The following is a 27,123-nucleotide window of genomic DNA, read 5'->3' as shown; positions in this document are numbered from 1 at the left end:
AAAAAAATCTTCTTTAAAAAGTAGTTAATTCATGTTCTTTTTCAGTTGTGACTGCCTGCAGGGTTCCTTCGCCTTTTCCGAATACAAATTCAAGCACTTTTCAAGCATTTCATGCTTTTCCAGCACAGCTGTTTTCTCAAATATGGAGAGCTTCTTTTCTCTGTTCTATCACGTATGCCATCAACATACAACGTAACATTTCAAGCTATTCATTCAAAATCCAAGCACTTTTTTAAACCTTAAAAAAAACACTATATTCAAGTGTGACTGTCAAACTCGATAATAAAATAAATTCAACAGCATTTATTCTCTGTATTTGTTCAGCGGTCGATATGAAAATTCAGGACTCGCAATAGCAAACATTAATAAAAACTGTAAATGTTGTGGTTTACGGGGGGTTACGTGCTGCACCATTTCTTGTCAAGGACCAGTGGCTTCTATAGTCCAGACTGTATGCTATGCTAAGCTAATCAGTTCTTGGCATTATCTTCATATTTACCGTACAGACATGTGGCAGACATTACAGTACAGAGTGTCATACTGAGCTAAATAACCTTAAAATGATCCACAAATCTAATCCATGTCAGGATTTCCTTCAACTCTGAACATCCAACTCATCAACCAGGAAAGAAGAGCGAGTCTATAAATAGAAATGACAGAAATGGGACTATTTCAAATGTCAATCATGAAAAAGTACTAGAAAAAAATTACTGAGATGTTTCTTCTTTTGTACCAGTTCCTTAAAATAAACATTCAAAGGGATCTAAATCCCTGGTGAGCAGCAGGAAAAAAAACCTGACAAATTCCAGTTTCTTTTCTTTTCCTAGACTGTGTCAAAGCAGTAACCTAAAAACAACAAGGACCGCAGACAAAAGCCTTGTGCTTTGTGTTTCGCCGTGAACAGCGCTCTGTCATGACTCAGTGTTTTTCTGTCAGCGTCGTGTCACAGCCAACGCCACAGGGCCCGGGCCTCTGAGATACAAAGGCCAGAATCAATGGGGCCTTTTGGAAAACCTGATGGAAAACCACTAGCTGATCGCTGAGAGGGGACGAGGGGAGAGAAGAGCCGAGCAACGGGTGGCGGCTGAACATCCCCACCACCAACAGCAGCAGCAGCCAGCGCCGCCGCCACGTTCTGCCCCATCCCCTCTTCTCTGTCTGATGAGGGAAAAAAAGCCTCCAGAGCTGCAGTCGATATCCCTCTGACTTCCCCGAAACACCACACACGCACGTGCACACACACACAAACACGCTTGTTTACAGCTCACTGACTTCAAACTGTAAAAGTGAAACGGTTTTTCACTGGAGTAGCAAAAAAAAGGGAAGCATTCACTCCCTGAAAAATTAGCATTTTAAAGAAACCCACTTCCTGATTTGGTTCATTTAACAAGGAAAAACAAAACTTTCCCTCCCAGTCGCATGACAACCGAGCAGCATGAGCTGGAAAAAGGTTACAGGTCCATTTTCAAGCTTTTCCAGCACCTTATAGCCTTGGTAAAATAATATATTTCTAGATACACATACATACTAAAAATGATTATTTCACGTTTTCATTTCAGGCTCTGACTTTTTTTATTTCTACTCTATGGCCATTTGTTGTGAAAGAAATGCAAATACTATTTCAAGCATTTCAAGCACTTTATCCAAAATTCAAGCACTTTTCAAATCTTGAAAACACAACATTAAAATTCAAGCATTTTAAGCACTGTACGAACCCTTGATATGACCAAAATCTTCACAATGTTTTTTGGTAATTCATTAAATAAACAAATAAATAAATAGTCTAAATGAAATAACCACATGGTAAAGCCTATTTTTGCGTGAAATTCATATGTGAATAAATATGTAACGTGTAAAAACTTGTGAACCTTGGTGCAAAATATAAACTCAAAATATTTCACATCAGATTCTCTGAAAGGATTTGAGTGAGTATGTGTTGGTCTTTATTAAATGTAGGCCTCAGGTGAGATTTGAATGCAAAGTTTTCCTCTATAAGTGGGACAGTTGAGCTGAATCATCTCCTCCACGAATGCAAAAGCATCCCACTAAAATAATTTAAAAAAGCTCTTAACTCTATATGGAGAAGACCACATGCTCAGTCCCACCATGCCCCGCTTCCCATTTACACAATTAATACTCAATCTGTCGTGCTTCATGAATTAATAAATGAATTCTGCCACAGCATGAGAGTAAGAAGCAGCTAGAGAGAGCGAGGGGGGGGGGGGGGGGGGGGGGGTAAATTACCTTCTGAAGGCTGTTTGGGTTCAGCTGCGTCTTGTCTATTATCTTAATTGCCACCTGTGGAGAAAAAAAAACTGAGTTAAACAGGACGTAACAGCAAGTGTAAAGAAAAAAAGAAAGAGAGGAAGTGGAATATAAAAATCAACCAAAAAAAGTAAAGAGAACCAACAATATCTTATCTCATCAAACTTTAGAGTGCAATAAGATAGTTTCAACTTCCTCCTTGAGAGAAGAAATGTGCTGCCAAATCATTAACAAAAGAATCATGAGGGGACCGAGAGGGAAAAGAGCGCCGTTATTTTAGTTAAAATGTCGTACGCCATGTTAAGAAGAGGCTTGCTCTTTCGGTTCATCAATTATGAACACATTTAAATGCTCAGCAGCAGAAAACATCCATTAGTGCCGTCTAGGGTTGTCTCGATACAAGAATTTCAAAGAAGAATTTCAGTTTATGTTAGTCAGGTTTCTCCACAGTGTAAACTGGGATCTGGTCCATGCTAATATTATTCAGTATACAGTCCTGTTTAGCTTCTGGGTTTCTGCTGACTTGGCTCCATATTATCTCTGCTGATGAAATAGAGTTGGTATAGCAGCCACTGTTTCTGTCTCGTTTCTGGTTGACTGTTTTGACAAGTTATTGCGACATCCTACTAAAACAACGCCTCTTAACGTTAGACGGGCAGGACTGATGATGTTAGCTTCTTAGCTCCGCCGCTAACGTTACTGTTAATTATTAGCCGCTAGTTGTAGCGTCTTGTTTACATTCTTAGCCGTTCCCTGGTCGTTAGTCTTGTATGCTAAATACTTCCAAACGGCACCTTTGTTTTGTTCATTTCCTACTAAATCCGTCAGTGACGGTCCTCCAGCAGCCGCAGCAGAAGCAGCGGTGTTGCTTTCATGTGCTCAGAGAGATGAGCTGGAGCTTTTGTCTTGTTTTGTCTGCAGAACTGCTGGGTGACAGAACGCGTCAACTTGAGGAGGCGGAGGCTGCACTGTTAACAACAAAAATATCGATACTTTCGCATTACAGTACCTGCAAGCAGCCAAATCTTGAGGTAGGCTATGGGGTCCTGAACCTACCCATGGTTTTTATATCATATATCAATGTTAAATTTGATCTAAAACCTTTAAGAACAATAGTGGTAATAAATAACTGTTTGAACCCCATCGCTGTGGGTTCAGTATGGCAAACTCAGCCTCCAAATGTTAATTTACTTGGAACAAACGATATTTTCAATTTTTATATCTCTGCAGAACACAGTGATCTCCATTTTTTAATACCTTGACAAAAAGTTACAGTTTTGAATTTCTAAACAGTGGAATATGAAGGTCTGAGGGTGAATGGCACTACAACACATTTCACAAGTGAAAAAAATAACAACAAAGCATTGTTGCACATATAAATATATTAATTATTCACTGGGTGTTTTTGTTGGATTTGCTACTTTACTCTAAGAATATTACTATTATGTCACATGTACAATTTAGTATCTAATCCTATACTACTTTTCAGTATGGTTTATTTTCTGAGTATCGATTTTTACTGTCAAGGGGTTAGAGCGATTAATTTGTCGGTATATGGAGCCGATGGGATTGGGCGCCGTTGTACCTTATGCTGATGCCAGTATAATGAAGCATACGCCAGCTTATCCTTCACTCTGGCTTGTTCGGATTTCATTAAACCAATCACCATAGTCTTGGGCGGCACTAAGCTCCGGGTTCAGCAACAGTGATGGAGGAAGGGGCCTGATACCCAGCAGGTCCAAGAGACTCAAACAATGCTTTTTTTGATATCTAACTTACGTGCCTTTTCTATATAATCTTTATTTTACTATAAGTAACTTCAAACTTAAAAGTTCTTAAATGTTCAGTGCCAACAGAACAGAAGCAGACAAATAATATATTTATTATTATTGCTTTATTTATTATTAAATTACTTCAGTCCAGATTTAGTTCATTATTGGCTCTTTATACACAGGTACACTAAGTAATAAAGACATTTACAAGCAAAACTGTAATCATCTATTTAAAACACAAAAAAAACACTAGTTTTTTTTTTAGTAGTTTTAGTCTTTTGCTGTTATACAGAGACAGTGAACGGGACAGCGGAGGGGAAACCAGGAAGTGCTGACCAATCAGAGTAGACCGGGCTTTTTGGGTGCAGCAGTCATGAGCAGTATGAGAAAAATAAAGTGTTTTTTGAACATCAAAGCATGTAAATATGTTCTTGTAGAAACACAAAATACATGTATGAATCTGAAAAAGATTATAATAGGTCTCCTTTAAACTGTGCAACGTTTAAGGTTAATTCAGTTAATTAAAATTGATTTAAAATCTTACAAACAAAACTAAACTGGCTACCACTTGCTTTTTAGGCTAGGTCATCTCATGACACTGCAATAATTTCCAAACACAAACTGGAAAATACAACAAAGTTTACATGTTAACAGGAAATAAACTCTCCAGCTGCCGTCCATACTCCGTACAGGGACTTGAACCGGCAACCTTTCCCCAAGTCAAATCCCCACAGACTGAGCTACGGTCGCCCCAAAGACTGAATTAAACCAGGAACTTTCTGATTAAAGAATAAACAAACAAGACTACACATCTGACAGGAAATTAAATGCCAGCTTCTGACTATTGTTCTCTCACTTCACATTTCAGTCGGAACAAAAGAAGCACAGAGACATGACTCGTAATAGAAACTGGATATCGGCCCAGCGGTGACATCTACCGCCACAATCACAGCGCTGAGGTCAGAGAGAGAGCTGCAGACTCAATCGTTTTTGGTTTAAATTAAAAACCGTTGAGAGAGAGAGGTTTAACTTAAGGTGGTGCAAGTTATTCTATTAAAGGGGAAACTACATCTCTATATTTAGTAAACCTTTAAGAATGGGCCAGGTCGTAACGACATTTTTAGTGTTATTATTAACGGTATTAATCTTATCTTGGATGATGTTTTTTTACTTTATTATTCTACATATTTACAGAAATGCAAATATTAGAAAGAGCACATATAATTCTCACCATATGCTGAACTTTATTTGTTGTGTTTTTATTTAAAGAGTGTACATCTTTATGTTTTTAAGCAAAATGTACACTCAAAATGAAAAGATGACACAGGTCTCATGACAGTTCTGTGTTTTTTTTAATTAACTTACTTTGTCTCCATTCAGCCAAAACAAGAAGAATATTCTCCACGATGTTTCTGAGGTTGCTTTTGTTTTTGTGCCATGGATAACCACATGAAAACGCAAAATGCTCGCCTGTAACTATTCATACTGGCAGGTTACAGTTACGCTGTCTGACGCTCTTATTGTGAAAGGTAAGAACGGAAGGAGAGGATTCGACTTTATTACTGCCGAATATTCGTGGTCTGTGTGAAAGTTCAGTTTGACTGAAATATAGTGACGTGCAAATGAATCGCACACAAAAAAAAACATCCCTGGTGTGTAAAGAAAACAGCGTCTGTGTGCGTCTCACCTCTCTGCCGGTGAGGATGTGTCGGGCCAGTTTGACCTTGGCGAAGTTGCCCTTGCCGATGGTTTTGAGCAGCCGGTAGTTGCCGACGTGAGGCTGCTGCGGCTCCTCGGAGCTGCGGGACCGAAGGCCGCCCCGGCCCGAGCGTGTGCTGATCTCCTGACGTCCATTACTGTGAGACGTGTGCTGCAGGGGGGAGAAAAAAAAAAGCTAATTTGTTTTAGACTTCTGCCGATTATTGAATGGCACATGCTGTGAAACATCTACGTGTCAGCTGTGACTCATGTTGACCCAGTGTGACGTAGACCACTGATATTTATAGTTCTGCATCCAGACGAGGAAAGCTTTTCTTCCACCCGACCACAGATGGCTGAGAAACTCTGTTTTCCAGGCAGTTGCACCATTTTATCAACCAAATATCAGAGCAAGGTGCAACATTAACTGCATCAACTTCCAGAGGGTATTAAATCTTTAAATCCAGGTTAAAAATGTAAAAATGTTCTGATAGCTTTGACTGATCTTTAAATACTCATCATGAACCATCTTGCCCTTCTAGTCTGTATTTATATCTGCTCTAAATTGTTCAATTCTTTTCATTTTTCAAGCTTTTTAATGCATTTGTAAAGCAATTTGAAATGTGTTTGTGCTATACAAATAAACCTGCCTTCCCTTGACGATTAACTGATGAGTTGTTTCTTCACTTGGTGAATAAATTAAATTCCTCAGAGTTCAAAGGCTGAATATATTAAATTTACCATTATGTTAAACCACAAAAAGCATGTGAATATTTTCACATTAGTAGTAGTCTTTTCCTCCTCTGTGATGGTAAACTGAACACGTTTGAGTTGTGGACAAAGAGGACATCATCATTTTCTAACATTGTATAGACCCTAAAACAGAGTATCAATTTAAGAACATTATCTGCTGCTTATGGATTCTTTTTGATTGAAATCACCTTTGATCTTAAATAATAATAATCTTAATAATCTTTCACCTTAAATTTTTCCACCCAGAATGCACTGAAAAGACTTTCACAGCTACCGCCTTCCACATATTAATGAAGGTCACGTTCACGAACAAGAAACAGATGACTAAACTGGGCAAATGGGACCAGGTTGGAGAGCAGAGATCTGTATCTTAACTTGACGGTTTGTTTTTTTTTGCTTCATGTCTACTCTTTTTGTCTATTTGTAAGTTTTATAGCAGAATTGTTGCGTTTTTAAATGTTGTAATGCACTTTTGCACCTCTGTTTGAAATATGGTATAAAAGAAAGTACTAATTACAATGATCTGAAAAACAGCTACGGTCAATATCCTGTGTTGGTTATATGCAGAATGTGCAGCAGAGCATAAAGCAACAAATAAAGGTCTCAAACAAAGGTTAATGAAAAGTTAAAAAGGGTCAATCCATAACAGACGTCTGGTTCAAATACTGTTACCAAACCACTGTTTACACTTCCACGCTTTTCTGAATATCTACTAATGCTAGTCAGAATATCGGTTAGTATTGTATTGTTCGAGGGTGTAGAAAGAGGGTAATGTGCACAACAGAAACCTCAACAACACACTGAACATTGCATCTTTAACCAAGGACTAACTGCTCAGTGCAGAAACAAGTCCGCTGTCGTGATTTCATGTTGCAAACAGCTCTGACATCACCACCAATGGAGTGGATTTATATTGGGTTTTTTTTTGGGGGGGGGGGGGGCTGTGTTCAAAAGCATCCCCTCTGTGCTAACTGCTAACTTGATAGATACTCGGTGCGGCCTCAGTATCGACTGTCAGACCGATGCCTCATTAACAGCGGCGGTGCCCTCTGCCCATCCCCAAACCCAACCCGACTGACCCCATTCACCCTGAAACAATGAAAAAGAACAATGATAAAAGTGGGGAAATGAATAACAAGAGTTCAGTCCTTCACACGAACCCAGAGTCTTATATGAAAGCCAGAGCAGAGGTCAAACATCATAGGCAAGAAACATTATCTCAGCTTTATATCTTCACTCCACGGTGCACCAATCCAATTAAAAAGATTTATAGTTATCACATAATTAACTCTTATTACTATACTAATTAATAGAAAGATATTGTGCAGATATTACAGCTAAATTAAGGCTTCTCTAAACTTTTAGAATAGAATAGAATTACTTCAGACTGGGAAATTATTTATTTAATTTACAGACACCACAAGAGATATAAAAAAAACGTAAAGCACAATAAGGTCACTTTATATTCTCTGCTAAGCAACACACACACTTTAAGTCACTAAAGGAATATTTTGGGCCTTCGACGGCGATAGCAGGGAAGTAAAAATAGGATAAGGTCACTGTTGAATACCACAGACACGCCACAAAAGAAGCCTGCGGGACACATTCAACTGTTTTTTTCTCCTTCCAACATCGTCTGCTCCGTCATACAGGACACAGACACATGTTAAAACATTTTTTTAAAAAGCACACATTTCCAATTTTCCCTGCAAACAACTTCCTGTGTGTAAGAAAAAAGGAAAAGAACCGTGGCCCTGTTTTAATTTGATCCTTTCCTTTTCGGTGGTTACTCACGAAGCTGCGGTGTCTCCTGGCTGCCTGCGAGCCCGTCATGTTTGAACAGGAAAACACTGATGATGCCCATAAGAGATTCCCACTACACCAGATTTTCCCAACTCAGAGCCCAGATAACCACAGAGAGACAGGGAGGGAGACAGTGGCTCTGATCCCTGTTAAGCCTGCTGCCGGCAGACACAGCGAAACCGGAAATCAGGACACTTTCCTTTCAGATTAAAAGCATTTAAGTCGGCTGCTTTCACATTGTCAGTGTTGTTTTTTAATTACTAGTTTGCTTACGTAGAGCAGACAACTCCAGCGTATTATGTCTAGGCAAAATATCTAAACTTTATATTATGAAATAGTTTTAAAATGGAAGTCAATAGGTGAAGTTTTCGAATGGAGAAGGGGTAGCATTAAATACCTTTAATCTTCTTACAACTCCTTTTTGGACACGTTAAACCATTTAAATGTGTTGTTGGTTTATTTTGTACGTTTTATTATTGGCAGAAAAAGTTAAACTTTGTTGTTCTTATTTATTATTCTTTTCTTTTTATCATTTCTTTTTTTGTTGTTATTCCTTTCACATGTTCAAAATAAAAAAACTAACTTGTGAGAGTTTTAAACAGTCGTAATTTGACTGAGGGCCCGTCCACACGAAGATGCATTTTCCTGTAAATGCACATCTTTAGTATCGTTTTGGCCGACTATCCACATGCAGCCGGCGTTATCGGAGCCTGAAAACCGTATTTTTTGTAACTGGGTCCCAGAGTGAGAAAATTTGAGAACCCCCCCGTGGCGTTGTCGTCTGGAAGGCGAAACAGCATACTTTGTTAACCAATGAAGCCATCACTCGATCTGCCAGACTTGCCAAGTGCAGCTTTATGGTCTGCTACAATGTAAAATAGATAAACAAATAAAAATATTGTATAAGACCAAGAAAAGAAGCTAACTCACATTTGAGAACCATCAAATATTGTGCGAATTTTTCTTGAAAAAAATACTTTTTTTATGATCAATTAATAAATGAATTGTTATTTCTTTTGTTTCATTAGGGTTGCAACATTACGTACATATTCAACGAGAATTCAAGGGAATACAGAGGACATAACAGTAATACAATGGAAATATAATGGTTATTTGCTCAAGCTGCATTTACCATTTATTATGCAATTACAATCTAAACTTTTACCATATCTTAAAAACAGACAAAATCCATTATTTGCCAAATATTTCCATTAATTTGTCTAACACATTCAGTATGAAATGTGCCATGTGGGGATTTAGCTTTCTGGGGAGTTAAAATAGTCCAAAGTGCAAACTTGAAGTGAACAACCCATTTATAAAAAAATATTTTACAATAAAGAATGAATGGAAGTGAATTAATTAAAAACTCCTCAATCCAGCTACATCCCGTGCACTTTGGTTCAGGTCACAGTCTGCTGGTTAACTGAAATATCTTTAAAAAAATAGAAAATGTATTGACTCCGGTAATCAGGATGTGAATGAAAGTGTGTCTTCCTTTGGCTCAGACAGTACAGTAGTGTTGGCAGCAGTTAGGGCTGCACATGTGATGGAGAATGCACTGTGCATGTGCAGAGGGTTGTAATTTTACTGAATTCCTATTTAATGCGACACAGGCACATTGTGTGTACATGTGAGGTTAGAGTGCTGCTGAATGCATCAATGCATGATTACAATTAAGTCAAATGGGCATTCTTTTACCCGGAACATAACTCGCTCTGCTTTTTAGGTGTATTTTTCCACCAAAAACAATTCACTGAAATGATGCGATTTTGTATTGAAGTTCAGAATTTCTGAGCATAACTTTCTTTGTAACATTACCAACCTCGCAACCCTAGTTTCAAATCTGACCTCTTGTGTTTCCAGCCATCTTTCGTTGGCTGCTGACTCAATTGCTACTGAAATGGCCTAATGTTTCCTGCAGGGATCAATAAAATTTCCCCACATCTTATCCCCCAGTGCGCTTTGTTTGTGCAGGAGAAGTCTTATCTCCAGCTGACTCTCCGCTGCTACAGTGATGAGTCATGAGATTCTGCCGATCACATGTAGATGTTACGTGTGGCTGCAGTTACACGGATCAGATATGGGGGAAAATAAAAAGGAATGCATGGCTAGAATGAAACTAAATGGAGATAAGGAGAGCATGAATTTATATAACCAACTCATTTTATGCCCAATGGAAAAATGCTCTCAAAAATTAAGTATGGATTACAGCATCAGGAGAAAGAACAAAGCAGCTACAGAAATAGATTGAGGTTTATGTGAAGTACAGTTGCAGTTTAAAAGTAGACCAAGGTAATAAAATATGCGTACTGGTGGCTCACATACATTTCATGTCAAAGAATGAGTCAATCTATGACAAATTAATGGTCAACAATGGTGTCAAGCATTGATCTTAAGTGAAAATGTCAAACATTCGATGGTTTCAGCATCTCCATTGTAAGGTTTTGCTGCCTGTTTCTGTTTTATACAGTTGTGAATATTATTATGTAGAAGTTTTGGACTGGTCTTGTCAGTAAAAGCATCACCTTGGAAACTTGAAAATGGGCATTTACCACTATTTTCTGACATCTTGTAGCCTAATTTTTGTTGTTGTTCTTAGTTAGTCCATCAGCAGCAAGCAATTTACAGGGACACACTGCCAAGCATGCACCGGTTACAACTTATCAAATAATGTTTTCTTGCATTGTAAAATAAATGACTGGGTTCCAGATATTTGAAGAGAGACGTCACTTTGGGACAGACTACTTCGTATTAAAAATAACAGTTGCAATTCAATTAACCTAATGGAAAAATATTGTTTGTGTTAAACACTCAATAATTCCACCCGGAGATTATTAAAGTATTTCTGATTCTGATAAATCTATATGATTAATAGATTTCCATTTAATACATGTATAAATGTATGTATAAATGTATGTATGTTCAGAAAGCTAAAACCGAATTGTTAAATAGTTCCAACAATGCTATGTTGTCTACATCACAAACTGGGGATTAGTTTAATTTTGAAAATCCTGGCCGGAAGCTACATGGTCGCTGCCTTGACAACGCTCTTTTCAGACGGGAGATTCTGTTGGTCACGAGGAGGCGGGACTTAAAGAGGCCCATATATGGAAGCTGAGCGGCTGAAACCTTTTGAGTGACAGCTGGGAGAGCCAATGAGCAAGCCTTGGACAGAAACTACTGTTGCCTGCCAGAACAGCAGGCAAAGTACTGTAGTTTGTGTTCTGTGGTTAAGCCTAAATGTCCACTAATGCAACACAAACAGACACAGTTTCAGTTAAACATCCACCTCTTCTAGAGGCAATGCTATTAGATTTTCACAGCAATTATTTCAGAGTACAGTTAACTCAAACATGCATTTATACTCACACTTTCCGTCACCTTCTCGTTGACCGTAGGCAAAGGAGTTTTTGTTGACATCTTTTTTCTTTTAATTCAGTCCTTTTCTTCCACCCGTGATGAAAAAAAGATTATTGCTTTGCTTTGCAGCTCTGCTGTCGGGGGGGAAACAGTCTCAGCATGGATCGTGATAATTTTCAAAACCAAACCGGACGTGTTAGAGCCGAGCACCTGAACTGAAATAACAAATAATAATAAAAAATCCTCACAAAATAATCTTGTATTCACTTATTAACATGGCGCTGCGTGTTCAACTCAAATCAGTGTCCGTCTGTCCGTTTTTGTGTTTGAGTCAGTGAACTAAACTAACGTTAAAGGCGCTGTCGGTCGCCACTTCCAAAAAAAAAAAAAAATTCACCCCGGGTTTTTTCTCCTTTTGTCACAAAAACAACGGTGTTAAAAAGAAGCCATGGCGTCGAGTGTCACACGCTGGTGTTTCTCGGGGGGATTCAGAAGGTTTGTGTGGCTGAAATACTCGCCTTCGACTCGGTTTCTTCCATCTCCGACGGCCCCAAAGTGAAGCTGCTCCGTCCGTTTTAGGTGGGACCAAAATGGCTACTCAGCGGCTGGGCTGGATTAGGATGCGTTCACGGACCCCCTCCCCCGGCTCCGACGTCAGAGTGTTTTTCATGAGCAGTCAAACAACAAACGAGTGTGTTTCTATTTATTTAAAGTCAGATCCCCGCCTTTCTTTTATGTTGTATATTTGAATGATGGTTCAATCAAGTTTGGAGAAAAAAATAACTGATATTTTATCAACTGTGGGGCAAAAAGTGCCCTAGCAGTAGTAATACCTCACCGTAGAAATACTCTGTTACAAGTAAAAGACCTGCATTCAAAATGTCACTTAATTAAAAGTACAAAGGTATTAGCATCAAAATGTACTTAGTGCCAAAAGTAAAAGTACCTGTTATACAGAAATGCTCATTTCACTATATAATATTGTGATATTATAATTATGAATAGATTAATGTAATATAATGTAATGTATGTTGAATCTGATAAAGGTGGGGCTAACTTTATTTACTTTATATTCTGCTGTGTAGCTTAATCTATAACAATACATGTTATTTCATTAGGTGATGATATTTTGTATTAATAGTATGAATCTGTAAAGCAACTAAAGTGACCAAATAAATGTTTATGAAAAAGTACAATATTTCCTCTGAAATGTAGTGGAATAGAAATATAAAGTAGCATTAAGTACTTAAGTACAACTTTGAGTAAATGTTTTTATATTTATATTTACTTTCCACCACTGGCGGGAAAAGTATGCAGCTATTTTACTCAAGTCCAGAGGTGGAATAAGGATCCTTTATTTAAGTACAGAGGTGGAATAAGTATTCTTTATTTAAGTCCAGAGGTGGAATAAGTATTATTTATTTAAGTCCAGAGGTGGAATAAGTATTATTTACTTAAGTACAGAGGTGGAATAAGTATTCTTTATTAAGTCCAGAGGTGGAATAAGTATTATTTATTTAAGTCCAGAGGTGGAATAAGTATTCTTTATTTAAGTACAGAGGTGGAATAAGTATTATTTACTTAAGTACAGAAGTGGAATAAGTATTCTTTATTTAAGTCCAGAGGTGGAATAAGTATTGTTTACTTAAGTACAGAGGTGGAATAAGTATTCTTTATTAAGTCCAGAGGTGGAATAAGTATTATTTATTTAAGTCCAGAGGTGGAATAAGTATTATTTACTTAAGTACAGAGGTGGAATAAGTATTCTTTATTTAAGTCCAGAGGTGGAATAAGTATTATTTATTTAAGTACAGAGGTAGAATAAGTATTCTTTATTTAAGTCCAGAGGTGGAATAAGTATTATTTATTTAAGTCCAGAGGTGGAATAAGTATTATTTATTTAAGTACAGAGGTAGAATAAGTATTCTTTATTTAAGTCCAGAGGTGGAATAAGTATTATTTATTTAAGTCCAGAGGTGGAATAAGTATTCTTTATTAAGTCCAGAGGTGGAATAAGTATTATTTATTTAAGTCCAGAGGTGGAATAAGTATTATTTACTTAAGTACAGAGGTGGAATAAGTATTCTTTATTAAGTCCAGAGGTGGAATAAGTATTATTTATTTAAGTCAAGAGGTGGAATAAGTATTATTTACTTAAGTACAGAGGTGGAATAAGTATTCTTTATTTAAGTACAGAGGTGGAATAAGTATTCTTTATTTAAGTCCAGAGGTGGAATAAGTATTATTTACTTAAGTACAGAGGTGGAATAAGTATTCTTTATTTAAGTACAGAGGTGGAATAAGTATTCTTTATTTAAGTCCAGAGGTGGAATAAGTATTCCTTATATACGTCCAGAGGGGAAATAAGTATTCTTTATTTAAGTACAGAGGTAGAATAAGTATTCTTTATTTAAGTCCAGAGGTGGAATAAGGATCCTTTATTTAAGTCCAGAGGTGGAATAAGTATTCTTTATTTAAGTCCAGAGGTGGAATAAGTATTCTTTATTTAAGTCCAGAGGTGGAATAAGTATTATTTACTTAAGTCCAGAGGTGGAATAAGTATTCTTTATTAAGTCCAGAGGTGGAATAAGTATTCTTTATTTAAGTACAGAGGTGGAATAAGTACTCTTTATTAAGTCCAGAGGTGGAATAAGTATTCTTTATATACGTCCAGAGGTGGAATAAGTATTCTTTATTTAAGTACAGAGGTGGAATAAGTATTCTTTATATATGTCCAGAGGTGGAATAAGTATTCTTTATTAAGTCCAGAGGTGGAATAAGTATTCTTTATTTAAGTACAGAGGTGGAATAAGTATTCTTTATCTATGTCCAGAGGTGGAATAAGTATTCTTTATTTAAGTCCAGAGGTGGAATAAGTATTCTTTATTAAGTATAGGGTGGAATAAGTATTCTTTATTTAAGTCCAGAGGTGGAATACGTATTATTTACTTGAGTACAGAGGTGGAATAAGTATTTTTTTATTAAGTATAGGGTGGAATAAGTATTCTTTATTTAAGTCAAGAGGTGGAATAAGTATTATTTACTTGAGTACAGAGGTGGAATAAGTATTCTTTATTAAGTATAGGGTGGAATAAGTATTCTTTATTTAAGTCAAGAGGTGGAATAAGTATTATTTACTTGAGTACAGAGGTGGAATAAGTATTTTTTTATTAAGTATAGGGTGGAATAAGTATTCTTTATTTAAGTCCAGAGGTGGAATAGGTATTCTTTATTAAGTCCAGAGGTGGAATAAGTATTCTTTATTTAAGTCCAGAGGTGGAATAAGTATTATTTACTTAAGTCCAGAGGTGGAATAAGTATTTTTTTTTTTATACGTCCAGAGGTGGAATAAGTATTCTTTATTTAGGTCCAGAGGTGGAATAAGTATTATTTATTTAAGTACAGAGGTGGTATAAATATTCTTTATTAAGTCCAGAGGTGGAATAAGTATTCTTTATTAAGTCCAGAGGTGGAATAAGTATTATTTATTTAAGTCCAGAGGTGGAATAAGTACTCTTTATTAAGTCCAGAGGTGGAATATGTACTCTTTATTAAGTCCAGAGGTGGAATAAGTATTCTTTATTTAAGTACAGAGGTGGAATAAGTATTCTTTATTTAAGTCCAGAGGTGGAATAAGTAATCTTTATATACGTCCAGAGGTGGAATAAGTATTCTTTATTAAGTCCAGAGGTGGTATAAGTATTATTTACTTAAGTCCAGAGGTGGAATAAGTATTCTTTATGTACGTCCAGAGGTGGAATAAGTATTCTTTATTAAGTCCAGAGGTGGAATAGGTATTCTTTATTAAGCCCAGAGGTGGAATAAGTCTTCTTTATTAAGTCCAGAGGTGGAATATGTATTATTTATTTAAGTCCAGAGGTGGAATAAGTATTCTTTATTAAGTACAGAGGTGAAATAAGTATTCTTTATTAAGTACAGAGGTGGAATAAGTATTATTTACTTAAGTACAGAGGTGGAGTAAGTATTCTTTATTCAAGTCAAGAGGTGGAATAAGTATTATTTACTTGAGTACAGAGGTGGAATAAGTATTTTTTTATTAAGTATAGGGTGGAATAAGTATTCTTTATTTAAGTACAGAGGTGGTATAAATATTCTTTATTAAGTCCAGAGGTGGAATAAGTATTCTTTATTAAGTCCAGAGGTGGAATAAGTATTATTTATTTAAGTCCAGAGGTGGAATAAGTACTCTTTATTAAGTCCAGAGGTGGAATATGTACTCTTTATTAAGTCCAGAGGTGGAATAAGTATTCTTTATTTAAGTACAGAGGTGGAATAAGTATTCTTTATTTAAGTCCAGAGGTGGAATAAGTCATCTTTATATACGTCCAGAGGTGGAATAAGTATTCTTTATTAAGTCCAGAGGTGGTATAAGTATTATTTACTTAAGTCCAGAGGTGGAATAAGTATTCTTTATATACGTCCAGAGGTGGAATAAGTATTCTTTATTAAGTCCAGAGGTGGAATAGGTATTCTTTATTAAGCCCAGAGGTGGAATAAGTCTTCTTTATTAAGTCCAGAGGTGGAATAAGTATTCTTTATTTAAGTCCAGAGGTGGAATAAGTATTATTTATTTAAGTCCAGAGGTGGAATAAGCAGATAAGTGCATAGTACTGCATTAAATCATATATCATGTTTGCATATGTAAAAAGTGACTATTTACTGCTGAGTAGCTTCATCTATAATGATATATCGTAATACATATTAATTGATTGTCTTATTTTGTATTCATAATCTGAATCTGAAAAGTAACTAAAGCTGTCAGATAAATGTCATTGTGTAAAAAAAGACACAATCTTCCTCTGAAATGAAGTGGAGAGAAAGCCCATAAAGTAGAATGAAATAGAATGACTCAAGTAAAGTACGAGTATCCTGAGTAAATGTACTTTAAGTTACATTCCATCACTGATCATCAATTAATGTTAAATTGGCTTGATATTATATGTCTTATATGGTCAATTCAATTCAATTAAATTACATTTTATTTATATTGCCAAAAGTAACAAGAGTTATCTCAGGACACTTTAGAGTAGGTATAGACCACCCTCTATGACTTATCTATGATTATTATTTTTATTATGTTGTATATATAAAATTGTTAATTCTTTAGTCTATTTTTATTTTTAATTATTAATATGCCGATTGCACTGGGTCTGAGAGGACTGTAATTTCATTTTTTGCATTTTGTATGTCATGCATATTGCAATTTTTGACAATAAAACTGACTTGACTTGACTTGACATGATAAACATAGACCCAACAATTCCCCCCTATAGTACGGTAACGTTCTTAATTAGTTGAGTAAAATTAAATATGGAGAAGTAAAAGGCAGTATTTAATAGAAATCTGTTCACTTTTCATATTTGTGAAACTACAAAACATTTTTTTACACAATCACAATGTTCACTATTGATTAATCTGTGATAAACATGTTGAAGCGGTGATGGTGCTATTTCCGACAGCGCCTGAACGCAGCGTGAGTGAACTGGCGGAGGAAGTGAGGAAAGCGGCTGAGCTCCGTCTCATTGGAGCAGAGCGCAGAGCACAGAGCGCTGTCATGTCCTCTGTGGGGACTCACTCTGGATCCAGCCCGTGTTTTTGCACTTATTCTGATATTCAACTGGATGAAATGCAACACAGCAACACAAAAACACTCCTTTCATCTTTTCAATTCAACCCTGCGTGAATAAAAAGGCTTAAATTTTTGTTTTTGGACAATAATCAATCCAGACAGGTTAATAATATAGAACAGTATTTTTAACTAAGTATATCCATGTCCTGTTTGAGTTACTGTTACGTCCAGCTTTGCCACAATAGATTTCTGAACTATTTTCCTGATAATACGACTGTATTGTATTTCAAATCCTGCTATTTACTTTTATTGAGATTCTGGAGAAAATAGTAAAAGTTAAAACTTTCAAGAAGTGGTTTGGAAAAAGGGGGTCAAGGTTTGTGGATTTCATTTTGCACTATTTTATCTGTGAATCTCATTTTAAAACCGTTTAAAACACGACTAAATTAATTACCAAGTCAAAATCACAGTTTGTCTCCCTGTTCATGATTAGAAAATGATATACCCAATCGCTACATATTTGAAATACAGCTGCTATTAATTGTGAAGTTTCATAAACCAGTAAAATACTCATCACAATTTCTAAGACCCCAAGTTGACAAAGTGAAAAAAAAAAAATCAGTTTACCATCATAGAAGACAAAGAAAATCAGCAAATGATTAATCTGCTCCAGAGCGTACATCTTAGAAAGACAAAAGGTGCAGATTCATCCTCCTCAAACCATCGCACAGAAACAACCAAGTGTGGTGGATAGCAAAACATTCATTCTTTATTGACTGGAAAAATACAGGGAACAAAAGAAAAGAAAGGAAAAATGTGCAGTCAAAACGATCCCCAAACACCCGTGATTAAAATCCCCAAAGCGACTTCATTTCATCAACTGAATACATCTCAAAATTACAGAGTTAATGTGCAGCAAATAAAGCGCTATGTTAAGTCATGCCACAAAGCAGAGGAGGGTCTGGGGGGCAGAGGGGTGAGTAAAGGAGGGGGAGGCAAGCCGTTTGGGTGGTACATCGGGCATCGTGAGGCAAAGCCACAACACAAGAGAAGCATCATCGGCCGAGTCTCTCAGATCGCATCGATGTCGATGTCGTCTTCTTCTTTCTCAGGCGTGTCCGGTTTCACAGTCTCGACTTTGAGCTCACGGGCGGACGACGAGTACACCACCTGGGGACAGAGAACGCCACCGGGGGTTAACATCATCCACACGGCGCACACACAAGGTTTCAGACTACAGCCACAACCTTTGAGTGACACTTGTGTGGGTTTGGTAAAGACACCAAAACAGGAAGTACAGAGAGAAACACCAGCATCATTTTCTAAAAAAAAAAAACAATTTGAAAAGACGAGCAGTTTGATGAGGACTTTATCTGAGAAAACAAACTCGATCAAAAGAATAAATAATGACTCTGAACAAGCAGTACTTGTTTGTTTTGGTACAAAAATAAAATACTCACTTTCAAAAGTTTAACACAAGATGCGTCCTACTTCATTAAAGGTCCAGTGGTGTTTATGAACCATGGATGGATTATTAGAACTGGATACACCGCTGCGGCCCTTTTTTTTAAATTTTTTTTTTATTTAAACAAGTGGTCACTCGCGGTACTGCAAAAAAAGTTTCTGACTGTCTAATGTGATTTTTTTCGCAAAGGTTGATTTCATGATGACGATTAAAAAAGGATTTATTTTGCAGCCCTACTTTGGATCGGGTATCCAGAGTATTAAAATAAAGCGGGAGACGTCCACATCACACTTGTGCAAACTGGATTATGAGCGAGCAGGTCGTGATGTCACAAAGTGCTGCACATCATAAATTTGCGCTTTAGAGTGTGGGGGGCCTTAAACGACGTCTTCAGTGGTGGATTGTAACAATAAAAGTGAAATGTTCAATCATTTCTCATTAGACTGCATTACTTAATATTAAATTGTGTTTAAAGAAGGTCAAAACCTCTGCACACTTCTGTTTTGTATTTAATGTATGATGTAATAATTATCTAGCCTTTCACACTTCCTTTTTGCTTTGTGATGGTTAGGATATTTGCAAATAGACATAATATTTGGCATAAAGCAAAACACATTCAAAAGGAAGCGTTCTGATGAGCAGGTTGGATGAGCCGTGAATTGCCTGCAGCAAAGACATTTTTTATTAATCATTAAGATTTAATGTGCGCTAAAACAGCCAAGCAGTGCCTTCTAGAGATGGTGAGAATTGGCCGTCAATAAGAACTTACACCGGCCGTTGTACAAAGAGTGTGCGAGGCCGGCGCACCGCTGAAGACGTCACAGGTGGATGTGGTGGAGGCAGACTGACATGCGTATACGTAAAGTCAGTTCAAACCCCAGGACGGATGAACCGGGCTTTTCTGCTATAAAGGTCAATGTTAACGAGGGTCGGCTGTCGGTCAGGGAAAAGTGCAGTCCCTTGACAGCAACATAAATTGTAAAACAAAGTTCATAGAGTGATCCACGTCTGTCTGTTACCTCTACGTTCTCGTCGTCTTCCACCTCCTCCTCCTCTTCGCTGCCCTCGCTCTCCTCCTCCGCCTCCTTCAGCCATTTGACAAAAGGAGCGGCCTTAGCGTGGATCTCTTTGGCAAGTTCCTTAGAGACGTACTTCTTAGAAACCTGGGGGAGAAAAGTCCGTCAGTCTGTCAGGTTGGTAACAGCTCTCAGTAGATACTTTGACCATCCAGTTTAGTGTTGGACTGTAAATTAATGACCACAGTTAATCCCAACACCTCTGCTGGTGACATTTAATCCACATTAGTGGAGATTTAACTAGTTATTTTATCTGCTGCCTCCTAAGAGCTTTACTACTTACTTAATTACAGGCAGAGCTCAAAGTAAAACTATATCATTAATTGTTAAGGGGACATTTTACTCTAGTATGAAATTACATTTATAGAAAATTTCAAAGCACATTGAATAAATGACATGAATTCCCAGTTGCATATTTTAAAAATGTGTTAATTTGAAGATGTTTTCTTTGGTAGCCAAGTGTTTAGCAAAAACAGGTCATGTCCATGTTTAAGTAATAGGAAGGGAAAATTGTTCCATTAAATGAAACCAATAATAAACTGAGAGCAACTTTGCCTTTTAAAGCTTTTATCAGTTAATGCCTGACGAGAGAAAAAAAGATCTTTATTATTGCTGCCACAAGCATCTAAGTTTTGTTTCCAAAATAAACATTTCATGCTCCATTTGTATCATTATGGACATTTAATATTTCATAACAGATCAATACAAAGATACCCACCTTCTCTGCCCAGGCGAATATGACGTCTTCCTCCAGCAGGTCTGCGTCGTACATGGCTTTGAGGATGATGGGAACTCGAGCCAGCAGCTGGACCTGATGCAGCTTCACGACGCACTCAAAGCCTCCCAACAGATACTTCTGGGCTTTCTTGTTGTTGTGGCAGAACTGAGGGCGGATTAAAGAGTCAGAAAGCAGCCACGAGACAATGCTCATTCTCCGTGTCATTAAGAGTAAAATGACTTGATCTACAGAAATAATGAGGGGGTAAAGGGCCAATGGCATCAACAGCCATGAGTCATTCAACGTACTCTCAGGAAGTGGCGGGTGTACTTCTTGATCTGGTCGCGGATGTTCTCGTTGAAGAGCAGCTCGCTGAGGATGAGGGGGCCCATGGCCTTCACATCCAGGCGCTCTGCCTCCGCCAAGATCTCTTTATCAGCTCCGTCGATGGTTCCACTCTCCTTCTTTTGCTGGAAATGGAAACCATTTAAAGTTAGAGGGGGACACAAAGTTAGGATTTACAGTGTTCCAGTGTTGTGTAGCTTCATTGAAAGCTTAATGCTTTATAGGGAAATTTGTCATCATTTTAGACTTTTTCCAGACTGAACCCTCACCTTCACAAAGTTGTAGAACAGGTTGACCCTCTCTTCCAGGGGTTTCTCCAGGTCCTCGCTGAGCGTGAGGTTCTTGGCGTGATCGCTGATCTCCTCCATTCGCCTCCTCTGCGCCTCCTCTGTAGTCTCCTCTGCCCAGTCCTCGTCATCGTCATCTCCATCCTGAAGACAGCCAGTTCAGACAAAATGATTAAAATGCGCTCAAAAGTTTTTACGGCAGGCTCTCCCGTACAGTAAACATAAAAAAACTGAAACATTAAACTGTGCTTATTCACACAGGTATAAGACCTGGTTTGTTTAAAAATAAGCTGTTGTTTAAGGGCTTTGGGCCATTTTCAAGTGTGAATGTTTAAATGTAAGCAGCTGCTTGAAAAAATGTTAAGATTAACTAAAAGAATAAATAAAACAGAGTGGGAGTGTAAACGGGCATTTGTTGCCAACTTTCAGTACTTGTTTGTTTTCACATTTCACCTTGCCAGAGTCTTTAGAGGGACATGTTTTAAGACATAAACATACTTGGCTTTGACTCCTTATTTCTGACACGTTCCCCCCAAAAAGTTAAATTACCTTGTTAAATATTCTTAGAATAACATCCACTCTTCTCCCTTGGAGAACTGACCTCCGGGTGCAGCAGCAAACAGCCTAGTCATCGTGTGTAACTGCAAAACTGAGGTTTGGGGCTTCTTTGGTTAAGGCTATCATCTTGGACTACTAGCTTTAAAAAGTAAAACCAGTTTGTCAACAAAAACTGTAGCTGATAAAATTTTAAATCACCACACTAAAAAAAAAAAAAAAAAAAGGGATCAAAAGCAGCACTGGACTGTGATCTTTGTTTGAGTTCAAAGTCCTTCTGAGCAGCTGACTGTGTACTCAGAGACCACAAACTTTATCTTAGTGTTCCCACAGCCACTTAACAGTTAGCGATGCTAATAATTAACCATTAACTGACATAAGAAATTATTTGACTGCTTTATTAAAACAGCTATAAAAAAAAAGAGTAAAAAGTAAATACAAGTCATGGGAGTGAAACGGGCAAGCGTGGTAATTGTGTGGACGCTGTTGCAAACTTCGGAGGAAACAAAGAGCTTAAAAAGGCAACTTGCTAGTGAAGTAACAAAAGCTACGTGTCAATACTGGTCGTCCGACACAGAGTGTAGCGGGCGGACACACAATTGACAACCTGGCAGGTGGATGTGGTGGAAACCGGCTAGGACATACACTCTGAGCCGCTGCACAATTGGTTCCTTTAATAAGAAAGAGGCTGCATGAGTCCACGAGCGTGCACGCAACGCGGTGGCTGTGCGACTGGTGGAGGTCCGCGGAAAGTATGTCTGAGCCTCCCGGACAGGTGACCCGATGACTCAGTTGCCTGATTGTCAACAGTCTGACTCTCACACTAGTGCAAATGCAGGTCCTAAAGAATCTCTAGCTGCCTGACCCTGGACTAGAAACCCACCACAGCCTGAGGAGCGTCGAAGTTCTCTTGGGATTCAGCCTCTCCGCTGCCAGAGCCATTCTCCTTGTCCTTCTTGCGGTTCTTTTTCTCCTTCTCTTTCTTTACAGATGCGGATCCACCTTCAGTGCTCTCTGTTATTGGAGAAGCAAAACGGTTATCAAACCTGCATGAGTGCAAGTTCAAATGACATTCAACCCAAGAGGGTGCTGGACCATCAACTCTGTAACTGTTGGAAAGGAAAATCTCACCCGGTGGGTTTTTGAGGATGAACGTGCAGAGTTTGTGTCTGGTGTCTAGCATGCCGCGGTATCCACAGGCCTTACAGGAATTGCCAATGGTTTGTTTCTTGGGATTGACATGCTGCAACAGACAAATCAAATATTATTATATTATTTGATCTAAAAAAAACAACACAATCAAGTCTTAAACTTTGCTGGATCTACATTAGAGATGCTGTTAAACATTTACCAGATCAGTTTCAGGGTTGTCACACTCGGGACACAGCACAAATTTTCTGATGAACCCATCAAGCATGTCCTGCAACTTGTTCGCCTCGTGGGATCCGTTGACGATGTAACGGTCGTTTTTGCTATCAAACTGGGTCTGAGCACCGAGTTCACAACCAAAAAACTTGGTCGGGTCTGTGGGGAACATCAGATGTCACGATGAGATGGAAAATAAATGCACTGTCCACCTTGTTAGTCTGTTCTTAGACATCACAGCGAGCATATACTCTAGATTTTAAAATGTATTTCCAAACAGTGTGTTATATACATGAGTTACTTACATGTTGGAGGCCTGTTCAATGCCTTTGCAACATCAACCATGTTGACAATGACCGTCTTGATTCCATTCCCTTTGCCTTCAACCTGGTTGAGATAAAGGCAGAATATAGACCATCAACACCCAAAGTCAAATATTAAAGAAAACATCAGGATTCCTTCTACAAGAATGTCATCAGCGTTATTTCAGGTCCACTCAGGCAGCATCGATTTGATTAAGTAAACATAAAGCTGGTGTTCTCTCCTCTTATGTAATAACTTCTCAAAATATTTACAATTCAAACATGTAAAGAATTAAAAACCTGTTGGAGCAAGCTGTTTACCTTGGCTATCAGACGGGGCATCTTGTAGCGATAGAACTGGTCTGACACGCTGCGGTTGACGTTGACAGACATTTTGGCTGGATGTTAGCACTATCAGTAAGATAAAAGGATCTTGGTTGGGGATTTTTTGGGATCTTCTGTCTGGAAAAGAGGGGATGACATAAACGACTGCAAGCGCGCTCTGTCTCTGACATGAAAAACGCTGTGCCGCTGTGGCCGCAAGCTCCTTGCTTGAAGGCTAGATTTCCACCACACAGGTTCCAACGGCTGCGCAACAGCTCTGAAACAGAAGAGCGACAATAAGCAATGAATATTCAATTTAATAAAGAGTAACTTCATATATGCAAGCCTACTAGACTGAGCAGAAAATGGTGGCGGTGCTATATGTTGAGATATGCATATATGGCACTTCATAAATCTGTGCCAGCATTTAGAGCCATACACACAAGATTTCTTTTAAGTTGTTTTTTAAAGCAAAAGTACAAGAAATCCCACTGGGTTGAGCTTCTATTCTGGTTTGAAATCCATGAATCTTGAATTTTGATGGCTGATTAGTTTTGCATTATGTCAAACTAAATATATGCTGTGCTAGACAGTTGGTCAATTTCAGGGTGAGGAAAATTATGATAAAGATTTTTTTTTATTGTTACCTGAGAGTTTACAGCCCAACTATATAATTTGTTTTGTAATCTAAGTGGTTTTGTACTTAATAGCTGACAATCCATTCCACAACTAAAACCAAAAAATAAAACCAGACTCCTGTGGTACATGATTCTTGCGTGAGTGCCACATTAAACCAGATCAGACTGAGTAATGACACAGGTATGGCAACAGATAGGTCCAGAGGCTTCTGGACACAGCTGGGGGCTATTGCAGAATACCTTATACAAATGAGTCTCCTGTGAAACAAGTTTAAGTTGACCTACATTGCCAGAGGGATTACAAATATGAAAAGCCTCTGCACTCAAAATACTGCAGACATCAAATCCAGCAAATATCCATGTGATCCAACACTGAGCGAGCGTGACATTGATCCAAAGGTGAAAAATAAAATTCAGGCACTAAACTATGTGCTCTTGTGGCCATAAACATCCAAAAAATGTTTTGTCCCAGCCTTTTGTGTAACATGAGGGCCTCTGGCTTTAGTCACATAAGGCCTTCTCTTGTTATTAGGTCAGAAACAGGAGGCCTAGCAGCTGCCAAACAACTCTCCCGCTGCTGACGGCTTTACACCCGCTAGACTGGTGTTCACTGAGCCGCCTCAGAGCGATCCCACATTAAATGACTCACAATCGGGTTGACAGTGACACAGAGATGTCCGGAGCTGAGGCGTTTCAGAAGGGCAGAGGTCGAGGCTATTTCAGAAGGAGGCTAACTACGGTTAGCTTAGCTGGCTGCTTGGTGCAGAGTGCGTCATACAGTCAAATGCACACGAGTGAGGGGACTGGGAGACGCCATTTTGATACAGTGGCACAGAAAACATGTCATATTTTACAATAGTAACGCTGAAAATATAACCACACACCACAACATCACACAAATTATTGAAAAGAGGTCATGAAAAACACTTACCGTTTTCGCAAAACAAAGACATAAACACAACGCTGATCGTCCAAGAGCCGCAGTGAACGGTGGTCGATGGCTGCTGCTGGTGTTGTATTGATTGCAGCAGGGTTTCTTAATGGTTGTTCGGCTCTCAAAGATGCACAGTTAAACACCCTAAAGCGTCCAAACAGTGCAGGCGCCAGGCTCAGAGGCGGAGAGAGGGGCTTTATCTGGAAAGTCCTCGGGGTTTGGGGGGAACCTTTCAGGGAGAAGAGGCGTATTGTTAAGCCACACAACACAAACTGCGGACTATAAAAACGCTAACATCATCAGGTTGCCGTTCACTGGTTGGGTAACTAAACCACGTCACTATTATAAGAGCTTAACGGGCTGAAAAGTCAGCGCGGTTATCATTAAAAAGGTCCCGTTATGTGCAGAATTAGATAATAGTAGTTACCTGGATGTAACTCCAGTTCTATGTGTGTGTGTGCGGAGCCCTCGGGTTTTTTTTTAACCAATAGCGAAGCCCGTTAGAGATACAGAACGTGACGCCTCGGGTTTCAGCCAATAGCGACGCACATACGATAACGAACGTGACGCTGACTTGGGTGAGCGGGTGACGACGTCCAGCTAACTGGCTATAAAGTTATTATTACACGTGTATCACCCGTCAGATAATCAAAAATATATATGTTTATAAAAGTAAACCCATACCCTAAAGGTGATACAGGCACATGCTGCGTCTAAATACAGTTGGTTCCGTTATATAAACAGCTAACAGCATTAGAACTCCAGGAAATAGCCGGGGCCCAACTGACGGCGGTTGGTTGAAGATAATACATGATTTTGATTAATATCTTTTAACGCTGGTTTTATCTTTAGCTACATTGTCTCTGTGTGGTAATTACGACCGAGGCTGTTTAAAATCCAAACTCAGGTTGAGGCTGACAAAAACAATGAGGGGAATCATTTCGCACCTTACCTCTCGAATGTTCTGAGAAATAGTGCTACTCTCGTCGCCTTTACGGAGTAACGTCGAGCTGGCTGACGCAACGAAGGTAGCTACTTCCGGTTGTAGCTTTCATTTACAGAAATAAAAGTCTCCTATAGCAAGCAGTTATAACATCTAATATCACACTCCTATCTGTAATTACATTTTAGATTTCCATAATAGCAAAGATCCTACTCAAAACTGAATATTGTACTAGTCAGAATGATGATTTAATATATCCACAATGACATTCTTCCTACAAACAATTGTCATTTCAGATATCCACAACATCATCTTTTGCCATTCATGTGCATCCGGCTTTAATTATAGCTATCCACAATAACATATTATAAATCTAGAAAGAACACCCTGGATGTCTGTAATGTAATACTTAGTAGGAGAATGTCAGTTGTTCATATCCGTAATTTCATTTTTACTAGTGTGAATGTTGTTTGGATAGTCTACATTATGGATATCTGGAATGGTTTTTCATTTGGGGAATCTGAAATTAAAATGAAGACTAGTAACAACTGGATAGTAGATATCTGAAATGGGAGTTATTCCTTAGTAAGAATAACATTACAGATATAAAGAAAGTCAATTCTAGCTATCTAAAATATAATTGTGGATATCTAGAATTCAAAGCCTAACACACGGGGAGAGCAAAGGTGACGTCATTTGTACTAGTAAGAATGATGTTGTGCACATCTTAAATGATTATTCTGACTAGTACAAATGTTATTTTAGGTGGATAGGTGCATAATGCTATTATGAATATCTTAAATGTAATTAGAGATAGGAGTGTAATTACATGTTAAAACCGCTTCCCATTTACATTTTATGTGTTTGTTTTTCTGTTAGATTATTCTTTTGGCAGATTTTCAAGCTTTTTTACTAAAACACACTGTTAAA

General features: G+C 38.1%; 2 protein-coding genes across 18 annotated transcripts in view; both read right to left on the bottom strand.

Annotated features, from left to right (window-relative positions):
* Nucleotides 1-12,224, bottom strand: part of mark3a (MAP/microtubule affinity-regulating kinase 3a) — a 67,807-nt gene extending 55,583 nt beyond the window's left edge. For 14 of the 15 annotated variants that reach the window (XR_014593428.1, XM_083924456.1, XM_083924448.1 and 11 more), the window contains exons 1-3: nucleotides 11,661-12,224; nucleotides 5,725-5,907; nucleotides 2,245-2,298 (exon numbers count right to left, since the gene is read on the bottom strand). Coding sequence is in view for 14 of the 15 variants with exons in the window: in XM_083924456.1 (XP_083780582.1) it covers nucleotides 2,245-2,298; nucleotides 5,725-5,907; nucleotides 11,661-11,711 (288 nt within the window). In the remaining variant the exon portion in view is untranslated. Of the gene's footprint in view, nucleotides 1-2,244; nucleotides 2,299-5,724; nucleotides 5,908-8,282; nucleotides 8,453-11,660 lie in introns of those variants that run through there. The other variant, XM_083924455.1, reaches the window with a different exon arrangement.
* A 5,764-nt stretch (nucleotides 12,225-17,988) lies between these two features.
* eif5 (eukaryotic translation initiation factor 5) lies at nucleotides 17,989-26,258 on the bottom strand. Of its 3 annotated transcripts, none has more exons than XM_083924736.1 (12): nucleotides 26,203-26,258; nucleotides 25,248-25,479; nucleotides 23,676-23,955; nucleotides 23,358-23,439; nucleotides 23,039-23,211; nucleotides 22,819-22,930; nucleotides 22,571-22,701; nucleotides 21,115-21,276; nucleotides 20,809-20,970; nucleotides 20,501-20,665; nucleotides 19,726-19,869; nucleotides 17,989-18,411 (listed from the first exon to the last, which is right to left on the bottom strand). In XM_083924736.1, exons 3-12 carry the CDS (start codon nucleotides 23,745-23,747, stop codon nucleotides 18,313-18,315), a joined length of 1,302 nt encoding a protein of 433 aa, XP_083780862.1. In that variant the 5' UTR covers nucleotides 23,748-23,955; nucleotides 25,248-25,479; nucleotides 26,203-26,258; the 3' UTR covers nucleotides 17,989-18,312. The 3 variants fall into 3 exon arrangements, with proteins under 3 accessions (XP_083780862.1, XP_083780864.1, XP_083780863.1); XM_083924738.1 differs by having other exon boundaries at nucleotides 26,198-26,238; XM_083924737.1 differs by lacking the exon at nucleotides 26,203-26,258 and adding an exon at nucleotides 25,678-25,729.
* Between the last annotated feature and the right edge of the window lie 865 nt (nucleotides 26,259-27,123).

This window comes from Echiichthys vipera (genome assembly GCF_963691815.1).
Source record: "Echiichthys vipera genome assembly, chromosome: 12".
NCBI lineage: Eukaryota > Metazoa > Chordata > Actinopteri > Perciformes > Trachinidae > Echiichthys > Echiichthys vipera.
The sequence above is the reverse complement of the archived record's forward strand: the minus strand, read 5'-3'. Positions and strand labels throughout refer to the sequence as shown.